General features: G+C 43.4%; 1 protein-coding gene across 4 annotated transcripts in view; it reads right to left on the bottom strand.

Moving 5' to 3' along the window:
- Nucleotides 1–14,642, bottom strand: part of BTBD8 (BTB domain containing 8) — an 82,665-nt gene extending 68,023 nt beyond the window's left edge. The window contains exons 1-2 of one of the 4 annotated variants that reach the window (XM_048861625.2): nt 14,278–14,642; nt 9,370–9,567 (exon numbers count right to left, since the gene is read on the bottom strand). In XM_048861625.2, the coding sequence (XP_048717582.1) occupies nt 9,370–9,567; nt 14,278–14,417 (338 nt within the window). In that variant the 5' untranslated portion in view covers nt 14,418–14,642. Of the gene's footprint in view, nt 1–8,816; nt 8,937–9,369; nt 9,568–13,396; nt 13,577–14,277 lie in introns of those variants that run through there. The other 3 variants (XM_048861626.2, XM_075131637.1, XM_075131638.1) reach the window with 3 other exon arrangements.
- Nucleotides 14,643–20,208: the final 5,566 nt, after the last annotated feature.

Consider the following 20,208-nt stretch of genomic DNA (forward strand, 5'->3'; position numbering starts at 1 on the left):
CCTGGACCTGAGAGTGGCTCTAGGAGCACACGCAGTGACAGTGGTGCAAGGTGAGTGTGTTGGGGGGGCAGGGGAGGAAGAGTCCCCCCCCCTCTGGCCACAGCTGGAGGCAGCCTGCCTGTACCCCAAACTCCTCATCTCTGGCCCTGCCCCCACCCCACCGCCTGCACCCCTAGCCAGAGCCCTCACCCCCACTGCATCCCAACCTTCTGCCCCAGGCCTGAGCCCCTCCTGCACTTTGAAGCCCTCAGCCCCACCCCAGAGCCCTCACTCCTGTACCCCAACCTTCTACCTGAGCCCCTCCCACACCCCTCATCCCCAGCCCTGAGCCCCCTCCAACACCCCAACCCCTCATCCCCAGTCAGAGCCCTCATCCCTCCCCCAACCCTCTGCCCTAGCCCAGAGCCCTCACATTTTTACGTTATTTTTTAAAATATATATATCCGCTTACAAGGCAGGTGTGGTGTGTGCGGGGGGGTGTGGCAGGACTTGGACCCATTCTGGGCACCATCAAATATTATTCATACCTACTGCCCCCAAAAGTTATTACTCAATGTAATATGAACAGGCAAGAGGAATTTGTTCATTCACAATGTTAACAACTTGGTATTAAGGATTTTCATCATTTATCAATTCTACGTTTTTAAATTCCCTTTAGGTGCCTCAGTATAACTTGGGTATTTAATAAACTAACGACAGAACACCTGAATGAACATTAGCACTAGAAAAGCAAGGAAGGGAAATCCAAGAGGAAAAAGGAAGGAGCAGGGGAAAAAAGCCAGAACAAGGATAAAAGATAAATGGATGAAGAACACAAAAGGAACACTGAAAATTTCTTTCCAGGTTGAGAAAAAAACCTTTGTATTTCAATTAAGTGGGAGGGTGCTGAGGGTAAATGAGAATGAGTGTGTTTAAGAAAGGAAATGAAATGAAAGAAAAAAATTAGAAAAATCCACAACACGTCTGGAGTTTGCTTAGTCAAATTTACTTTAAAAATGATTAACTTCTTTTGCATATCTGTTAATTCGGGGTCTGAGGTGGAGGTAGGGACACAAACATGGAGTTGCTGATGATGAAGCCTTTTCTACAGTTAAGAGTTTGCTGTTATAGATATACCAGCAAGAGTTCTTTAACTGATATAAGTTGCATCTCTGCTAGAAGCCTTTTACTGGTATAGCTTAAACCAGCTCCCGCAATGGAAGAAGCAACAACAGCTAAAGGACTTTTTTGCTGATATAACTGTGCCTACACTAAGGGCTTGTCTCCATTTACATTTTATAGCGCTCTAACTTGCTGGGTCAGGGATGTGGAAAATCATCCCCCGGAGCACTTTAAAGTGCTCGTGTAGACAGACTCCAAACACTGGGAGCTAATCCCCTGGTAATCCACCTCGCCAAGGAGTGTTGGGAGACCTCTCTCATGCGCGACCACACTCGCACTTCAAAGCGCTGCTGCGGGAGCATTCCTGCAACAGCTCTTTGAAGTTTCCAGTGTAGCCATGCCCTAAGGCTTTTGCCAGTATTGCTATGTCAATTGGTTAGAAGTGTGGAAAATGTAATACTTCTAACCGACACAGCTAAGCTAGTACAACTTTCTAGTGTAGACCAGGCCCTAGGCCCTAAGGTGATGGGCACATTAGAATCCTGTCTATTTTAAGGCATTTCTGAATTAAACTGTTGCTTCCTATTAGGTATACAACTAGGTTTAGATGATGGGGAACTTATTTCCCCTGAAATTTCAAATGCTGAATTTAAGTTTTTTTCTTCAAAAAAGAACATTTAATAGTTATTCCTCTTCCTTTTTTCATTATTTACAAATGGAGTTAAAATAATTGGTGGAGCCACTGAAAAAGACATTCTTAAACAAAGGATTTTAACAGCAAGTACAATGCTGAGAAGAAATTAACAAAAACACAGAAGAATTATATATAGCTGTTGAAACTGATAACATTCCTTATTCTCTTTCCTTTCACAAACTTTAGAGATAAGAGAATCCAATTAGAAAATTGTAAAGGCTCAGAGCCACAGAAGCAAAAGATACAGTAATGGAAAGATTCCAAGATGACCTGATTAACTGGTCACATATAAAGAATTCACAGTGCTACTGGCAGTGAAAACTTCAGTAATGTAAAAGTAATCACATCTGTTATTAATCCACTAATGTAGCTTTAATGCTACTCTCTCACATTAACTGCACTAAGACTCAGGAGATCTGTGTTCAATTCCCACTTCTATAACAGATTTCCTGTGACACGTTTGTCAAGACAGTCAGTTTCTCTGTGTCTCAGTTCCTCATATGTAAAATGGAAATAATATTTTCTATCGCACAGGATTATTGCAAGGAGAAGCTTGTTAACATTTGGGAGGTGTTTGGACCATATAAGTAATAGAAAAGCACATCTGAACAATTTCAGATGACAGATTTAGTCAGTTATTTGTATTAATTGTAATGCATATGTTGCTCAATTTCTCCTTGTTCTAAAGGAAAACAATCCACTCAGCCAAATCCATAACTGAGACCTATAATGCCAACTTTGTATTTTGCCACTCTCTCCTGCACTGCTGCAGCCCATTCTGTTCTTTCTACTTAGGCCTGGTCTACACTACAAAGAAAGGTCAACCTAAGTGAGCTTGTACCAACTTCACTGTACATGTACCTATGCTATAATTGGTCTCCCAGCAATGTAAGCACCGTTACAGTGATGCAATATCACCAACTCCTGAGCAATGCAGAGCTATGGTCAATCTACTTAGGGTCAACACAGGTCATGCAGTGTCTACACTTGCCCTGCGTCGACCTGACAGTATTCCAGCAGCTGTCCCACAATTCTCCTATCCCCATGACAGTCGCTCCTGTGCTCCTTTCAAACTCCACTGTCCAGGGGTTGCAGAGACCAGAAGCCACTACTCCCCTCTTCCCCCAGATTTTGAAATGCACTTTCCTGAGTAACAGATTTGAGCATAAGCTTTTGTGGGTAAAAAGCATCTGAAGAAGTGGGGTTTTTACCCACGAAAGCTTATGCTCAAATAAATCGGTTAGTCTTTAAGGTGCCACCGGACTCTGTTGTTTTTGTGGCTATAGACTAACATGACTATCCCCTGATACTTTACTTCACCTTGGTGAGCACACTTACCAGCTCACCTTAGTTATGTGTCCAACCATGCCAGCTTCACAAACACAGAAAGCTACTACATAAATTACTGCCTGTTGCAGGCCAGAATTGGATCTCCTCAGCCTGTAAGGCAAAGAGCCTTGCGAGCACAGCTACATGCTAGCCCTAGAAATATTGACATGTACAAGCAGATTATATGGGGCAAAGGAGCACGACAGGGATCAGCAGCAGTGCTATGTGAAAGCAAAAGGAATTACAGCAGACAGACTAGAAGGTATGGGAAGGTAACAAGAAATCTGGTGCTGCCTCACAGACCTGACACTTTTACAATGAACTGCATGCACCTCTTGGTAGTGAGCCCACCAGCAACCATGTACAACTGTGGACACTGCAGGAGCCCACTGCAGAGACCCCTGCTGCAAACGTTGAAAAGGAAGGGGAGGGGGAGGGCACAGCAAATCAAGCCATGAGCCAGGAGTGGTTTGAAACGTCTCCTGAGTTAAGCCAGTCCCTGATGGTGAGCACAGAGGAGCCTACTGCTGAAGGGGAAGGGAGCTTAGGTAAATTTGTATATGAATTGTATCTCATAGTAATTTTTCCCTTTTTGTTGCCCAAAACCGAGTCTACCTCCTCCCTCCCCACACTGCACATCACCATTTAAAATGATACTTGTGCCACCTTCAACTTTAGTGAACAAAGGCATTGATTTCTATTTGATTACTTTAATATTTTGTCTTAACATTATGCCAGTAGAGAATAAATTAAAAAAAAATAGCATGGTAGTACAATTACACAATCCACATCAGCACAGTGTCCTGTGCTCAGGTAGAGGTAGAAGAAACAGAGGTAGTCAGCCTGTTTTTCCAGCTTGGCAGTGAGCCATGCAGAGTACTTCATTTATCTGAATAGGGATGTCCCTTTTGTCCTTGAGAGATCTTGATGAAAATTTCATTAAAATACTCTGCAATTCTCTCCTGAACATTTATAAAGACGGCAGCCTTGTTTCTTGCTGTGCTAGAAGAATTTCCCATGCCATTCTGCGATGAGTACCACTCACACTACTGTATTAAAGGGGCTAGCAGTATACAGACCAGGCAGCTTTGGGCTGCCAGTAACAGCTGGGTTCTCTGTGCGTTTATCACCCTCAAATAGCCAAGAGCATCCCTGGCTGTGAAAATATTGCCAATATTCACTGCACTTGCCCTATACCCATATCCAGCTTTTAAGGCTTCAATACACCAAAACACCTCCTCCTCCCCCCTCTAGGCTAGGCTGTACTCACCAGGGTTTGAGCTCCAGAGCAGAGCCTTGACGAGGCACTCAAATGTTAATTGTCACTTAAGCTTTGCTTATTAAAAGTATTTCTGGGACTAATGAAAGAGTTTTGAGACTTAACTTTCCCTTTCCATTGTGACTATAAATCTAATGGTGTATCTATCTGTATTAAGTCAGTACCTCTGGTGTGGTTGCCTTGAGTGTTCCCCTCTCCACGCCTGCTGAATACCTTACCTCATCAGAAGGAGAAAAAAGAACTAGGGAGGATAAGTTCAGTGAGATCCCCAACTCCTCTATGATCTCAGATAGTAAGTACAGGGCTTGGAGGGGTCATGTGACCACAATCATTGAGAAGGACCAAGAATGGAGGGATCAGCTGCTGCAAAAAAAGGGAAGAGGACCGAGTGGCACATTGGGAAATGCATCAAAGCATCATGGGTTTGCTCAGGCAACAAACCAATGCTGCAGTACATTATTGACCTATCTGCCTAGAGACTACCAACTCCGCAACTTTTCCTATCCTTGAAGAACTCCATGGCCACTACTCCCTACACCACCTCAAACACAACAACAGGTGGATTCACATATGTACCCCTACCACTCCATGCCAGGGAAAAATGAGAACCACAACCACAGCCACAGTCCCCCCCCAGATAGAGACCTGTGAAAAACCACAGGATCAGATAATACTAGTATTTATTTCCTTTTTGTTCTTGGGTTTTTAGAGGATGGTTCACTGTTATAGCATTGCTAGACTGTTCTTACCCTATTTTTGCACTTTATTGTGTGCAAAGAAGCAATGAACAAAAAAAGTTCTGGTTTTGGAAACTGAGTATCTTTATCATCGTACACCAAGCATCACAGAATTCAGAACAGGAAGCACCGACCCATGAATGCTGTTCTATAAAGTATTCATCAGATAACATGGTTCATCTCAACCCAATAGTGTAGCAGTCGCTTTTCTCCTTTTGCTTCACAGATGTTTTTGCAGTTCACAGCATGCAGCTGTAACAATGGTGATTGATGTTAGCCTTGCTGAGATGCGATCTTGCAAGCAGGAGTTGCCAGGAATCTTTACATCTACCAAAAGCACATTCAATCATTCTGCATCTTCTCAGCTGGTAACTGAATCTTTCTTTGGTGTTGTTGAGGAGGCCAGTGTACATCTTCATGTGCCTGGGAAACAAGAGTAGGCTGGGTCCCCCAGAAACACTAGTGGCATTTCAATATCGCCAATTGTAACATGCAGATCAGGGAAGACTACCCCTGCTTGCAGCTTTTGAAAAAGTCCTGCGTTCCTACAAATGCGAGCATCACGAACCTCCCCCCACCATCCACACTAATTGTCTGGGAAACATCCACAGCGATCCACCAGTACTTGCATAACAATGGAAAAGGATACTTTTCCATTGATGTACTCAGTGACAAGGCGGAATGTGCCAGAATAGGGATGTGTGCATCATCTACCACACACCACACCATAGTTCAGGAATCCCATTGCTGTAAATCCATCCACTATGTCCTGAACATAACTCAAGAGTCACAACCCTGCATAGCAGGAGATGATTAATAGCCTTACATGCTTGGATCACAACAACCTCAGTGTAGTTTTTCCCAACTCTAAACAGATTGCTGCCAGTCAGTGGGCAATTGCTACTTGCTTCTCCACTGCCAATGCAGCTCTTAGTTTGGTGTCCCTTTGACAGAGGGGTGGAGTGACCTTGGCACACAGATCCAGGAATGCAGCCTTTTGCAGATACTGCTTGTCATTCCTTTCATTACAACGCAATCCCATCAATCGGTTCTCATTTCTCAGGCTCAGGTGCAGCAATCTATCATGTGGAGCTTCTCCATGAACGCCAACAGCAACCTGGCATTTTTTTCCCCTGCTGTGTCAATCAGCATCCAGTTATTGTGCTTGAACATCTCCACATATTCCTCACTGCACACTCAATTGTAGTAGCGCACGTTCAAGTTCTACAAATTCAGAAGAATCATGTGTCCTGTATGAGCAATACTCAGGAGAGTTTCACTGAGTTGTGCATGGTCCACACTCTTGCCAGAGAGATTATGGAGTCCAAATAAAAGGGGCATGTGGAACTGTGGGAGGTTTAAAAAACAGTGCAAAAAATTATGGAACGGAGAAAATGGCATGGTGAAAACTTAACCACTACCTCTATAAATCTCTGGGTGAACTGGTGGCATTCCAAAAACCACTGCAAAAAGCAACCCACAAGGCCCTGAGCCGAACAGTGGTGCAAGGCACACTGGGATACTTATGCATGGTGCACTGCATTTTACATCAATGCAACCATGCACAGGGAGGACATGCAGCACCGATGCATGCACCCAAGTATGCATGCACACAACATACTGCAGTCAGTGGTTATATGTTGACGTAACTTGTGCCAACCAAACGTCATAGTATAGACGTGCCACAATCTGACAAGTGGAGTCATAAGTTTCAAGATGCAGGCCAGAGGTTATCAACCCAGATGCTCAGGCTCTTCTCCTCTGCAACCTGACAAACACAATAAAACTCACCATAGATTTTAAAGAAGTTGCAGTTGCAGTCTGCTATTCAGCTGGGACACTACCTTCATAACCAAATGGAAGGAGATGCAAATGAGAGACAATGAAAAGCGAGGTGCCTAATTAGATTATACATGCAAAATATATATATTGTGTATACATATTTCATACAAGACGGCTATGTTAGAGATGGGGAACTGAGGCACAGAGAGATTTATGGTCAAAGTATCCATTGGTTTTGGACACCCAATAGACACTTAGGACCTGATTTTTCAGCATTTTAAGTAGCCAAAGCACAGGTCTCATTAACTTCAGCTACAGCTGAAAAAGTGCTTAGCACTCATAAATGAGACCCAGAATCTCAACTCAGGCACCCAGAAAATAAGGATCATACTATTAGAGACTACCTGTCAAAAATCTGATGTAATTGACTTGTTTAGCTTCACAGAGGAACTCTGTGGGAAAAGCAGGGATAAAGTCCAATTATCCAGGGCAGAAGTCAACTGACTTACAAGAAGGAGGGTTCTCATGGGTAACACCCTAACTCACTCACTACACATCTTCCAACTTCTGCAAGAAATGAAGTAGGGGTCCTACTGAAAACATGCTCCTTAACTACATAACCCGATTCATCCCAGAACAGTCTATTTTGTGTACTATTGGAGGCAGATATCTTGCTAAAAAAAAAACCTGTATGTGATCATGTAATTAAAGACTTGTAATTAATACATACAAGGGAGCAAATTAAGGTTGCACCGCCAACCTAAATTCTGGCATTTCCTAACTTTTGAGTGCTTGACTTTGCAACCTTAATAGAGTGTTCTTTTAATGGAGTTTGGTTGGTGTAGCTTCCTAGATTTTTTAAAAAAGCAAAATGGAGACACAAATTCCATCATGTGCATCATATTGACACCCCAAATGGTTCATCAGCAGGGTCGGAACCTTTAAATCCATTGCACAGACCTCTGCCACTCAAGCTAATGGAGTAAATTAACAGTGGTATGTTGTCCTCCTCTACATGAGCAAGCACTAGAGAGGGATAGGATACTTTGCTAGTGGGTTTCACTGGTATTTGCTGACAGCAGAGGAATGATGAGACTCAAGAATCTTAGGTTCCATTCCAGGCTCTGCAGGGGAGTATGACCTAGGGGGCACAGACTCTTCTGACCATTCCCTCCAAACATGACCCCTTCTGCCCCATCCCTTTCTCTCTGTGCCTGTCCCCACCCTCTCTCTTCCCCACCCCTGGCTCCTCATCCTAGTTCCATTCTCTTAATTTAACCAGTCCCAGTCATCACTCCTCAGGCTTCTCATCCTAGTTTAAAATGTTTCTCCCAAGTGGAGTTCATCTTGTCATCCTTCCCGCACAAAATGAACAAAAAGCCATTAGGAGGATTATTGAGGTTATATGAGCTGCAGTGTCTTCAGTATGCAAAATTACACCCCTCTTTATTTCTCCAGCTCATCTGCCCTATTCAGAGCAGTTGAGTGACTCTGTGCTGAAGTGAGATTATGGTTTGGAAGTATATCTGTCTGACACTCAGTGCAGACAAGATTGAGCCTAACATTTCTAGTTTGGAAGAAGACATCAGGGATAGTATGGGAAGGCTGGGTCAGTTCCCTTTATTGGGTGACATCCTACTACTTATCACACATGATTGCAACTGAGGGGCCTTAGCTGTTTCTAGAAATCTAGGCTGCATCAATGGCCAAAAGTACTTATTTCACTCTGGGCTCGGCTAGGAGACTGCAACCTTACTTCTCAGATACAAGCTTTGCTATAGCTATCCATATATTTGTTACTGCAGAGTAAATGCACTCTACATGGTGCTAGATTGGAGGACAATCCAGAACTTTATCTAATATAGAACACAGTGCACATCCCCCCCTTGCTTACCAGAGCTTCATGCAGTGACCACATTACATCTGTGCTCCAAGACCTACACCACTTCATTTCTGGGTGTAATTCAAGGTATTGTTTCTGACCTATACAGGTTTTAACTGGTTTGGCTCCTGGCTAACAGAAAGACCATAAAAGAAAACATTTATTTCAAAACTACAATTAACTGTCCTCCAAGCTGTATCATCCAAGAATGGACTAATTGATGTGAATAGGCATGTGTGGTTTAATGGCTTAAGATATAGTACTAAATATTCTCTTGCCCCAGTCACCTCTCCCCTAAACTAAGGATCCACTCTTGCTACTATTGAAATCTGTGATAAAACTCCCATTGACACTAATTGGAACACTCAAATCCAGTAACTTTAAGCAAAACCTAAAGTTTTGTTGAACAGATACTCTCCCAGATACTACAGAACATACACAAAAAATGCTGACTACAAGTCCATTTTAATTTTTAGACAGTGAAGTACCAAAGACAAAAAAAACAAAAACCCCACCAAAAAAAACAAAAACCCACCACCACCAAGAAGATAATGAAAAAACTTACTGCAGAAATGTTTTAAATTCCGAGGGTTCGAAGTTCTCCAAATTAAAAGTTTCATGGTCTTTCAGATTACTTAATTGTTTTCCAGTACTGTATAAGAAGAAGTCTGGAACTCTTGCTAAAAGCACTGCTTTATGTGCTCTGAATAGAGTCTGACCAACACAAAAAGTGACATCTGCATGTATTTCTTCTTGAAGAAGCCTGTTAGAGGACAGGAAACATTATGCAGTTAAATTCAGATCTAGATGACACACTCTAAACACTGTTTATAATATATTGGAATCTTTAAAAAAATGCATTCTTTTTCTTTATTTAATTACAGTGAAATATGAATGCCACAATTCAGGATATAGTAATCTAAAGAAAAAAAATTCCTGTTGAAACTCAATTCAGTTGCTGGAACTGCTGTACTATGACCCACATCTTCAACCAGCACTATGGCCCACGTGCAATGCTGACACTATAATACATTGCTATGGCACACAGCCCCCCAGCTGGTGATGCCACTACTGCACCATGATCAGTGGAACTGGAGTCAGAGGACTCATGTTCCCTGGAGAGACTGTTATTAAGGGAGCACCAGGAAAAACAGGGACTGTAGGGAGTTAGGCTGGAAGCAACTCAGCCAGGTGGACAGAGCAATGGAGAGCGTTTAATAAAGTTCCATTTGTGCAGCTTAACTTTGTGCAGCAATGCTTCACTCTGAAAATGAAACATGGTGGCAACAGCTGAGCAGTTTGCAAAGTGAGCCATGAAAATGTGGCCTGAAGCCCCCACAGAGCCCTGGATTTTGCAGATACAAATCCAGCCCAGCAATGGGCCCAGTTGAGGGAGGATTTAGAGCTGGTCATGCAACAGGACGACAATAGCAGGAAAGTAAAACTATTATTTTATGTTATTGGGGAACAAGAAGGGCTCACCACTGCTCAAGCCTCACAGCAGTCCGAAGAGCTCCGGGGAACTATTGCTCCCCATAGCAGAACAAAAACTGTGGAGTGACACAAAGTTTTTCACTACATACCAATCTAAATAGGAGGGGATAGACCTCTACGTTATTGCCTTTTGCATATTGGCTGCTACATGCAATTTTTGGGGACTTGACAGATTCCATAATTCTGGACAGGACAGAATGCAGCACTTGGCTGCTCTGGGAAGGCGAAATCACCTTGGATAAATACTCAGACAGAGTGTGAAGCAGAAGCCTCAAGAGAAATGACAACGCCCTCAGAAGTACATGCAGTGAGACAATAGCAAAGGAAAGCAGATGGCCAGGGTTCTATACCCACAGTGAAATGCATTTCTGGTGGGAGACAACATGAGGGAGGAAAAGATGTGCACCAGCCTATGACCACAAGGAATGTGGAAAGTTGAACCATTTTTGCAGTGTGAGCAAGAGCAGGTGAAGGTCTCAGAAAGATTCAATTAAGACCTGTACAAAAGAGGGAGAGCACATCAGACAGCACTGATGGCATCTTGACTCTCCCTGGATCCAAAAGTGTATCAGGTTCAGGATGTTGGGACAGGAAATCAGCAAGGGAGAATACCACACTCCATGCATGCAACAATGTTTACAATACCAACTGAAGTTTGTAGTGGTGGAAGAAAAATGCCATAGAGCCCTCTTGAAGAGCAGAGCCATAGAGCTAATCAGGTGCAGTGTGAGAATGTTATACCTGCTGTGAAAGCAGCAAATGCAGGAGACTCTCTGATAATGAAGACCATTTTAAAAGGGTATGTTTTCAAAGGCAACGGCTGCCGTGAAGGAAAGCTGCAACTGAAAATAGACCCCACAGTAGAATTTAAGTGCTTGCCACGTAGGAAGATTTCATTGGCAACACATAATCCAGTATCCAAAGAGTTCAAAAGTAGAGACCAGTACAACCTGGGTAAATAGTACAAAGGTGGTAAAGTAGTTATCAGACAAATTACATATCTTCATCAAGCCAAAGCCACTGAACCAGCATTGAAAAGATGCCACTGTTCACTGCCCACAATTGATGATATGGTGCCAGAACTTTCCAAAACCAGAATTTTTACGGTCTGATGTGAGGAATGGGTTATGGCACATAAATCTGGATAAAGAGTCCAGCATGCTGACAACTTTTGCAACACCATTGTTACTGATGGCTGCACATGCCAATGTGCATAAGCTCAGCACTGGTAGTGTTCCAGAGAAGACTCACCCCAGTGCTGGAAGAACTATCTGGGGTGAAAATAACTGCAGATGATATCCTCATCGTAGAGGAAGGGAACAAGGATACGAAATATGAATGAGACCATGAAAGAAAACTACAAGCTTTTGTACAGTGATGCAGGAACAAAAACATAAAACCCAACTCAGGAAAAAAATGCAACTCAAATAGCGTGAGGTGACACATACCGGACAACCACTCATAGCAGAGGGACTGAAAGCAGATCCCAACAAGAGCAAGACGCTCAGAGACATGCCAGCTCCAGTGGATATGAAAGAGGTACAGCACTTCATAGGAATGACAAATTTTCTGTCCAGGTTCTGCCTACACCCAGTTGCAGTAGCGGAACCCATGCATCAACTCGCAAGGCCGAATATTGAGTGGGACTGGTCAGGTCCCCAACAGCAACCATTGGACATGCTGAAACAAATGATAACACATGTCCCTGTTTTGAAGTACTGCCAGGCAGGAGGGCCACTGAACACTCCTGCATGATCCATTGGAGAAAGGAGTGGGTATAGCTCTTTTGCAGGAGTAGCCAGTCGCTTATGCTAGCAGAACCTAGCCAGAGACTGAACAGTGGTAAATGCAAATAGAACAAGAGCTTTTGGCGGTGGTATTTGGAGCTGAGTGATTCCACAAGCACACCTATAACCCACCCAGTAATAGTGCAATCAGACGACAAACCCCTTCCAGAGACAATCAAGGCAAAGCCCCCTTCGTGCTCCATAGATATTGCAGCACCTCCAGCATTACCAGATAGAGCTCAGATATTGTCCAGGACAATTTCTGGTGTTAGCTGATTCCCCGAACTTGCTGATGCTGGGTAAAGGAACAGGACACTGAATCAATTAACATGCTACACTATCTCCCAGTTTTAACAGCGAAGCTGATGGAAATCAAAGGGGCAAAACAAAACGACATTGACTACAGGCAGTCAAGAGAGTGATAAAAGTAGGATGGCCAGAAGACAAAAGTCAGGTACCCATAGGATCAAAACCATATTTTCAAATTAGAGATGAGCTGAGTATGCAGAATGAAATTGTATTTCAAGGACAGAGAGTTATTGTCTCCACCTTGTTATATAAGGATATAATGAATTAAAAAACAAAAAAACCTCACACCCGAGTATTCACTGCTTTCTCTGATAGGCTCAAAAGTATGTTTACTGGCCAGGAAATGTATTCACCAATCCACTCTTTGATAGAAGGGTGAGACACCTGCTGGTCATGTGATAACCACCAGCAGGAAAAATAAAACAAAACCCTATCTTAGGAACTATACCTGGCCAAGGGAAAAATTGGGAGCAGGCTTATTTACCTTCAAGGAAAAGTAGTACTTGATTATAGTTAACTACCATACTGTGTGTGTCAATGCCCGGTGTCTTATACAAGAAGTAAGTCAGTGATTGACAAACTGAGGGCTCATTTTGCAAGATATGGCATTCCAGACACTATACTTACTGACAACGAACGCCAAATTTGCCTTGGAAGAATTCAAGGAATTTGCATGTAAATGGAAGTTTGATCACCACACCTCCTTCCAAGCATACCCATAGGAGTAAGGTGGAATCAGCTGCAAAAACAGCTCAGAGACTGTTACACAAGGCTGTTTCTTCTGATTCGGGCATTGTTGTTAGCATTTGTTGGCATGCAGAAATACTCCATTATAGGGGTACCAAAACAGTCCAGTGCAGACACTGATATGATGAAGGACCAAAACCAACCACCAATGAGGGGAGACCTGGTGTAGCCAGGATGGGGACACTGCCAAAAGGAGATGGCCAACAATCTGAGAAAGCAGGCACTAAATGTACAGCAGGTCAGCCAAGGACTTACCCTGGAGATAGGCATTCCTGTGAGGATCCAGCCATTAGAGACACACCAAAAGGACAGGACTAAAGGAGTTGTGAGGGGTGCAGTAGCAACCAGGTCGTACAAGATGACTATGCAAGAAGGACAAGTGATCCAGAGGAACCAGAGATGCATACAAGACAACAGACAACACCCAGAGAGCATCTATAGAGATCATCACAGAATAGAGACACAGAGAACTATCTGAAGGCAACGCCACAGGGCGGGAGGAGATGCAACAAAGAGACGGTTTGCTAGACTCAGAACCCTGGTCTACACTAGAGTTAGGTGGACATAAGGCAGCTTATGTCAAGCTCACTCTGTTAACAGTCTACGCTACAATGGTGCTCCTACAGATGTAAGTCGCCCAGTACCTTGACTTAATAACTCCACCTCCTCAAGAAGCATAGTGCTTAGGTCAATGTAGTTAGGCCAACAGAGCGTGTCTGTGAAGGAACTGCATTACTCACACCGCCTGTTAGCTGTCAGCGCTAGGCAGGGCTCTCAGCAGGAGACCGCCACCCCCCACCCCCTCACAGCAGGAGCTCTTCCAGCGCCAGGCTGACAGCCCAAGGGAGGAGGGGCTCGACCTCACAGCAGAGAAATTGACATTCTTACAGTATCACGGCTGCTATTATTTCACCTTTCCTCTCTAGCTCTGGCTGTAAGCTCCGGGGCGGGGGAGCTGAGATACGATGGCGACGCTGTGGCCTGAGGCTGCAGCGCCGTGGCCAAAGTACACCCAGGGGGTGACCCCACCTGCGCCGAGTACCATGACAACGCTGGGGCTGGCCGCTCTCCCGAGCGCGCTTTGACCCGAGGTGCGTGCCCAGCCCCAGGGCGAGGTGCCGCGCCCCCACCCCTACCTGCCGAGATCCTGACGGAGCTGCTCAGCCACCATCTCCTTCAGCCTCTGCCGCTCCCACGCCCCCCTCCCGCCGCCGCCTGCTGCCGCCGGGGCCCAGCTGGTGCCTTTCGAGACAGCGTCCCCCCCACACCGCGCCATGTGCTGGAATCCGCTCCCCCTCAGGCGGCAGCGACTTGTATTAACGCCGGCGAGAGCGTCGGTGATTGACAGACGGTCCCCGAGCCACCGCGTTTATACGACATCGCTGGTATTCACGAAGACGCCGTGCTCCGACGTTCGCCCTACGGCGCCGACGCCAACAAGCAGCCCAGGGACTCTCTCAAAACAACTAACTTGCCGGACGCCTTCTCCACACCGGAAACCTCCGCGCATTGGACACAGCGCCAGCTTCCCTCCTCCCATTGGGCGGACGGAAGCGACCTTGACCAATCGAGGCTGCTCTCCTTCAGATCCATCCGCTGCGCCCCCAGGTTGCTTGCCTGGCTGCTGGGTGCGTGCTGGCCTGGACCCCGCTGTGCGTGGGCAGCTGATCTGACGCCGCGGAGCTGGGCAGGGCCCCGGGGCGCAGGGCAGCGGAGTGGCCGGCCGCAGAGGGGTGGGGGGCAAAGTGGCACGCGGCGGGGATCCAGGGTCCTAGCAGGGGGGTTCCGGCCGGGGCAGCCAGCCCTGGCTCAGCAGGGGCGGGGAGGAGCGTTGGACGCAGACAAGAGGCAGCTCCTGGAGCCCGGCGCGCTGTGGCAATCTGAGAATGACAATTTTAACACGTTTGTGGAGTGCCACCGTCAGAAGGCGGCCGGTGTGGTGAATGCGGGGCCTGGCGGTGCTTTCCACCGCTGTCCCCTGCCCTTGCTGCCCTTCAGTGGCTCTCGTCTGTTTTGTACTTGTCTCCGTCCAGCACGGGGAATGTTACTGGGCTGGGGAACAAGGCAACAGCGTGTGGGAGCACGATTATCACAAGGGTGTTTTTTTCTTGCATGCCACGGGTTTAAAAGGTTTAAAATAATTTGGTTTCCTGTAGCCACAACACTCAATAAACAACTTCAAATAAATAAAGACCCTAATTTATGTCTAAGGCTATAGCAAAGCATCATACAGTACGGTGTTGCACCAGCATTGTTAGGATAAAAAACTTTGAGTTCCATGGGAGTTGAATCACCCCTAAATGACTGTCCCATACTGCAGCCACATTCACTATCTGTCAGGCCCATCTTGTCCTGCATCTTTCCTATAAAATAAAAAGTTAAACAGGTTACAGTGCTTTTGTGCAACCTTGAGAATGAGTATTCACCCTGACAGTTGTCATGGCAGAAATCTGCGGTTCTAAAAGCAGAATTTAAAATTAAACCTTAATTTTTTTTCTTGTTGAAGTAGGCACAAATTACTTATCAGTCCACCCATCTGTAGTCCATATAAAAGATCCATGATAAAATAGACCTCACTCCCTCCTGGCCCCAAATGTCTGTTCACCTGTGTGTGCCAACTGTGCAGCCAAACAGGGTTGTGCACTTTGGGATCTAGCTTACAACACTGTCCTAAATAATGATCCCACCTTTCAGCCTTGAAGGATGAACCCGACTTTCCCCAATTATTTCCCTTCCCTTAATGACAAGCCCATCAGTCTCCTCCCTCATGATAAACCCTCCTGGTATCCCTTTACTTAGGTATGACAAGTAGCCTGCCTGATATGTCTCCTGCCCCCGTCACTATTGTGCTATATACCTTTAGTGGAAGTAAGCTTGAAGCACATACACATCTTTTTTCACACAGAGCTTTGAAAATTGTAAGTGTGGCCTTGTATCTGGGAGGAAGGCAGCAGGAGCCTAGTACTGAGAGTCCTCTTGAAGGTTATCCCTAAATAAATGTACTTACTGTAGTAGCACTGTTTTAACCATCAATAGAAATGAGTCAAGTTATTCTCTCTGTGTAAGAGACACACATGATCAAACCCAAACAGTACTACTTTGGGGAGCAAAGAAAGAGACTTTTTGATCCTCTGAAGAGAACAGATCTGAGAACACTGAAGGAAGCCCTTTTACAAATTAATTTGATTTTGTCAGTAAGCTACAGTAATACATCTCTACATGAAGTAGACCTAAAAGAGCTAGAACATAGGAAGAGTATGGCCACCAGAGGATCCAGCAAAACTGGATCTAATAGCTTCACTGCAATTCAAGCAGCAGCTGGACTTCTGTTCAATAGTAATATGAAACAGGTGGATTTAACTTAGCTTTTTCTTTCCATTTTCCTGTATTGTAATAAATAATATAAATATACAGCATATCTTAGAGACAAATAACCCTAGGTCTTGTTAATTAATTAAACTAACCCAACAGGGAAGACATCATACATGAACATACATAATTGAACATTGGTATCCAACATTGAACATACATAATTCATTGGTATCCAACCAGTTGGGGGCAAACGTAGAGTTGGCAAGTTTAGCATTGATCCTGCCTTCGTCATCCATAACTCGTATCTGAATCACAAGGGAAATTTTCCCCCAAAACATGTTCAAGCTTCATAGACTTAGAAGATAAATAACTTGTTTTCCAGAATGTATCTGCGTTGGAAGGTGAACATTGAACCCAATGTTATGGTCTTAAAAACATCATAAAGGACTAGCGTCTTCTTGTTTTGTTTTTTCAGTCTTTAGAAACCCCTGATTGTTATAAATGTTAGGCCATTGATTCTGTTTGAGAATGGCTTCTTGGAAGGTGAAATACGTTATAAAAAAGTCAGTGAAAATGTGCATCATTTCTTTAATGTCCAGATATCATGTTCACATTTGTTGTTGGTGCCATTCGTTTTCTTTTTCATAGATTTCATAAATTTTAAGGCCATGGGGAACCATTATGATAATCCAGGCTGACCTCCAGCAATAACACAAGCCATAACTTTCAGTTGAACAAAAGTATATAATTTAGAAAGACATCCAATCTTGATTAAAAGACTTCAAGTGTAGGAGAATCCACCACATCCCTCAATAAATTGTTCCATTGGTTAATTACCCGCAGAGATTTAAAAAAAAAAAAAGTATGCCTTATTTAAGTTTAAAGTTGTCTAGCTTCAACTTCTAGCTCTTGGTCTTACTTAACACCTTTGTCAGCTATGTTGAAGAACCCTTTAGCATTAGATATTTCTCCTTGTGTTGATACTTATACATGGTAATCAATGCATCTCTTACTCTTCTCTTTGATAAACTAAAAAGGTTGAGTTTCTTAACGCTCTTAGTGTAAGGCAGGTTTTCTTGACCTTGCATCATTCTTCTGGTTTTTGACTGAATCCTCTCCAATTTTTTCAAAACCCTTTATTTCACTCTTTTAATTACTTATGTCTCTTAATCCTGAGTCCAAAAGAGTTTTTCAGGAAGTTGTAGCCATAAAATTATGCCTCTTTTCTTATGAACAGACCCATAAACCTGTATATAAAGATGATCTACCTTCCTCTAGCTTTGAATGGTGATCTAATATCTAACACTTAATCACTTCTTATTAACAAAAAGAAAAGGAGTACTTGGGACACCTCAGAGACTAACAAATTTATTTGAGCAAAAGCTTTCATGAGCTACAGCTCACTTCATTGGATGCTGTAGCTCACGAAAGCTTATGCTCAAATAAATTTGTAAGTCTCTAAGGTGCCACAAGTACTCCTTTTCTTTTTGCGAATACAGACTAACACGGCTGCTACTCGGAAACCTGTTCTTATTAACAGCTTTCCCCACTTGTCCATAAGCAATACTGAGTAGTCGGTGGAAAGTTTATTTTTTAATCACAATTTCCATCAATGGTATATATTTAGGATTAGAAGGATTAGATATTTATTGGTAAATGTTGGAAAGATTGATTTTACAATACACATACAAAGCCAGGAAAAAAAATTTTCATCAATAATAATAGAAATTTACAGTTAGGCAAAGAAAAATTCTGCTTGATAGCTTATTAGAGTCAAAATCCATATTTAAATGTTTGAATTAGGCTTGTTACAAATGGGCTAGTGGATGAATAGTAAAAAACAGGCATAATTTGTTGATTTAAGGATATTTACTTTGTATATTTTGGCATGTGAGGTAGACAATTTATGTTTTAAGAGTTTATAAAATTTTTACTTTTTGAATCTCCATGTTTACCGTCTTAAATAATTGTCTGACCCCCACCATAATTTGCTGCAACTGTGAACATTTAAATTTATAAAAATAATTTAAAATGCTAAAACCCATAAATCTCACACAACAGTGAAAACTTAAATCAAAATAAACTTTAAAAATGCTTAAAAATAAATATCGATATCTGTCAAAATTAGTTTTAAAAAATCAGATCCTGCCAAGCCTATATATACACTATAGCTTATTTAAAAGGCAATAGCTTTTCAACAAGATTTCTTATTTATATTACAATATTTTGACTAGTAAATCTGTTTTTGTACAGAAAATTAATTCTTTATGAATTTGCAGCAATTTATTCCTGTCTCTTACCTCTGAAGTTTGTTAGGCCCAGGTCCTCAAAGGTATCTAGGCGTCTATCTTCCATTGATTTCAAAGGAAGTTAGGAGCTTGAATCTGAAAGGGTGTTTTAGGATTGAAAAGAAGTCAGTGAATCTACACTCAGAAGCTGAACCCTGCTTAAAACTAGATGTATGTTTCAGGGATTGTTCTACCTCTCCAGCAAAGATTGGTTAAGAAGCTCAAACATCTCTAGCTGCAAGGAGTGTGCACACCCTGCATGGGCCCATCATTCTGACGTCACAGCCTTTCCAAACAACATAACTGCATTAGTTCTGTTGTGTACGGGTGTCCTCCGCCTACATGGGGAGACAGATGAGACAGCATTTAGCCCTAAAAGGGGTCACCATCAGAGCTCATTTCAAATGGCCATTTCATGGACATGTTTAACTCGGGATTGAGGGGAGGTTGCGGGGGGGTGGGAGGGCTTTTTGTCTTAAAATTTTAGGGGAACAAAAAAGGCATTGTGTTGCATATAGCAACGGAAGTGAAGTCTCCAGCTGTATTTATGGATGTAAAGATGAAGATGTACTCTGTGTAAGGAATGTGGGAAAAATAGATACCTGAGTTGCCCAACTCCAGTTGTATAAAGTCCCTCGTATCCTACTGTGGCTAAGTACTCTATTTATTTGGACACTTGTGCCTAGAAGGTGTCAGGTGTCAATGCCTTTTGCAGCTGAGAAGGAAAGAGTTTATAATAGCAGACAAGAAGCTTTGTCAGCTATGTGGTGGGTTGAGGGAGCATGAAAACTGTGTGTTTGTCAGTGGGAAGAAGGGAACATAGATTTGTGCCATAGAGGGTTTGAGAGGTAGGAGAGCTTGAATAGAACTCGTGGGGGCCAATTTCCATCCATCTCATTGCAGGGATGCAGTTCCACTGCAGGGACAGAGCAACCTTTTCCTGGAGTAGAGTGCTGTTTCCCTCATTTTTTAGAGAAATTGGCAGCATCTTTTTCTCACAATATGGGCTAAGAAAGTGCTCTTTCTCTAAAATGAGAGTGAAGGTGGAGGGTCTTCACTCTGAAAAGAGGGTCTTGAACAAGGAGCTGTACGGGGAGGTGACTCCAACTTCTCTCTTCTAATGCTGGACTCTCCCATTTCAAGCCTTCTCTTCTCCGTTGCTAGCAACCTACATCCTGTTGTTCTCTTTGACCTCCCCATGCCTAGTGAAATCCATCCTCAAACAACTACTCTCCTCTGGGTTATCACTTATTGAGTCTCTCTTCTCCCCTATGCACAGGGACCTGGCAACATTTCTTGGATCCAAGAATGATAATTGCCAGCATGGAAGGATGAATGCTGAATGGCTTTATTTGCTAGAAATTTCAACAATGATAGGATGAGCAAGGCTGCACAATAATAATGGACATTACTTTTCAAAACTGCTATTCAGCTTTAGTAACAAATCTCTCTGTAAAGAGTCAGGTA

Source organism: Caretta caretta, chromosome 8 (genome assembly GCF_965140235.1).
Source record: "Caretta caretta isolate rCarCar2 chromosome 8, rCarCar1.hap1, whole genome shotgun sequence".
Classification (NCBI taxonomy): domain Eukaryota; kingdom Metazoa; phylum Chordata; order Testudines; family Cheloniidae; genus Caretta; species Caretta caretta.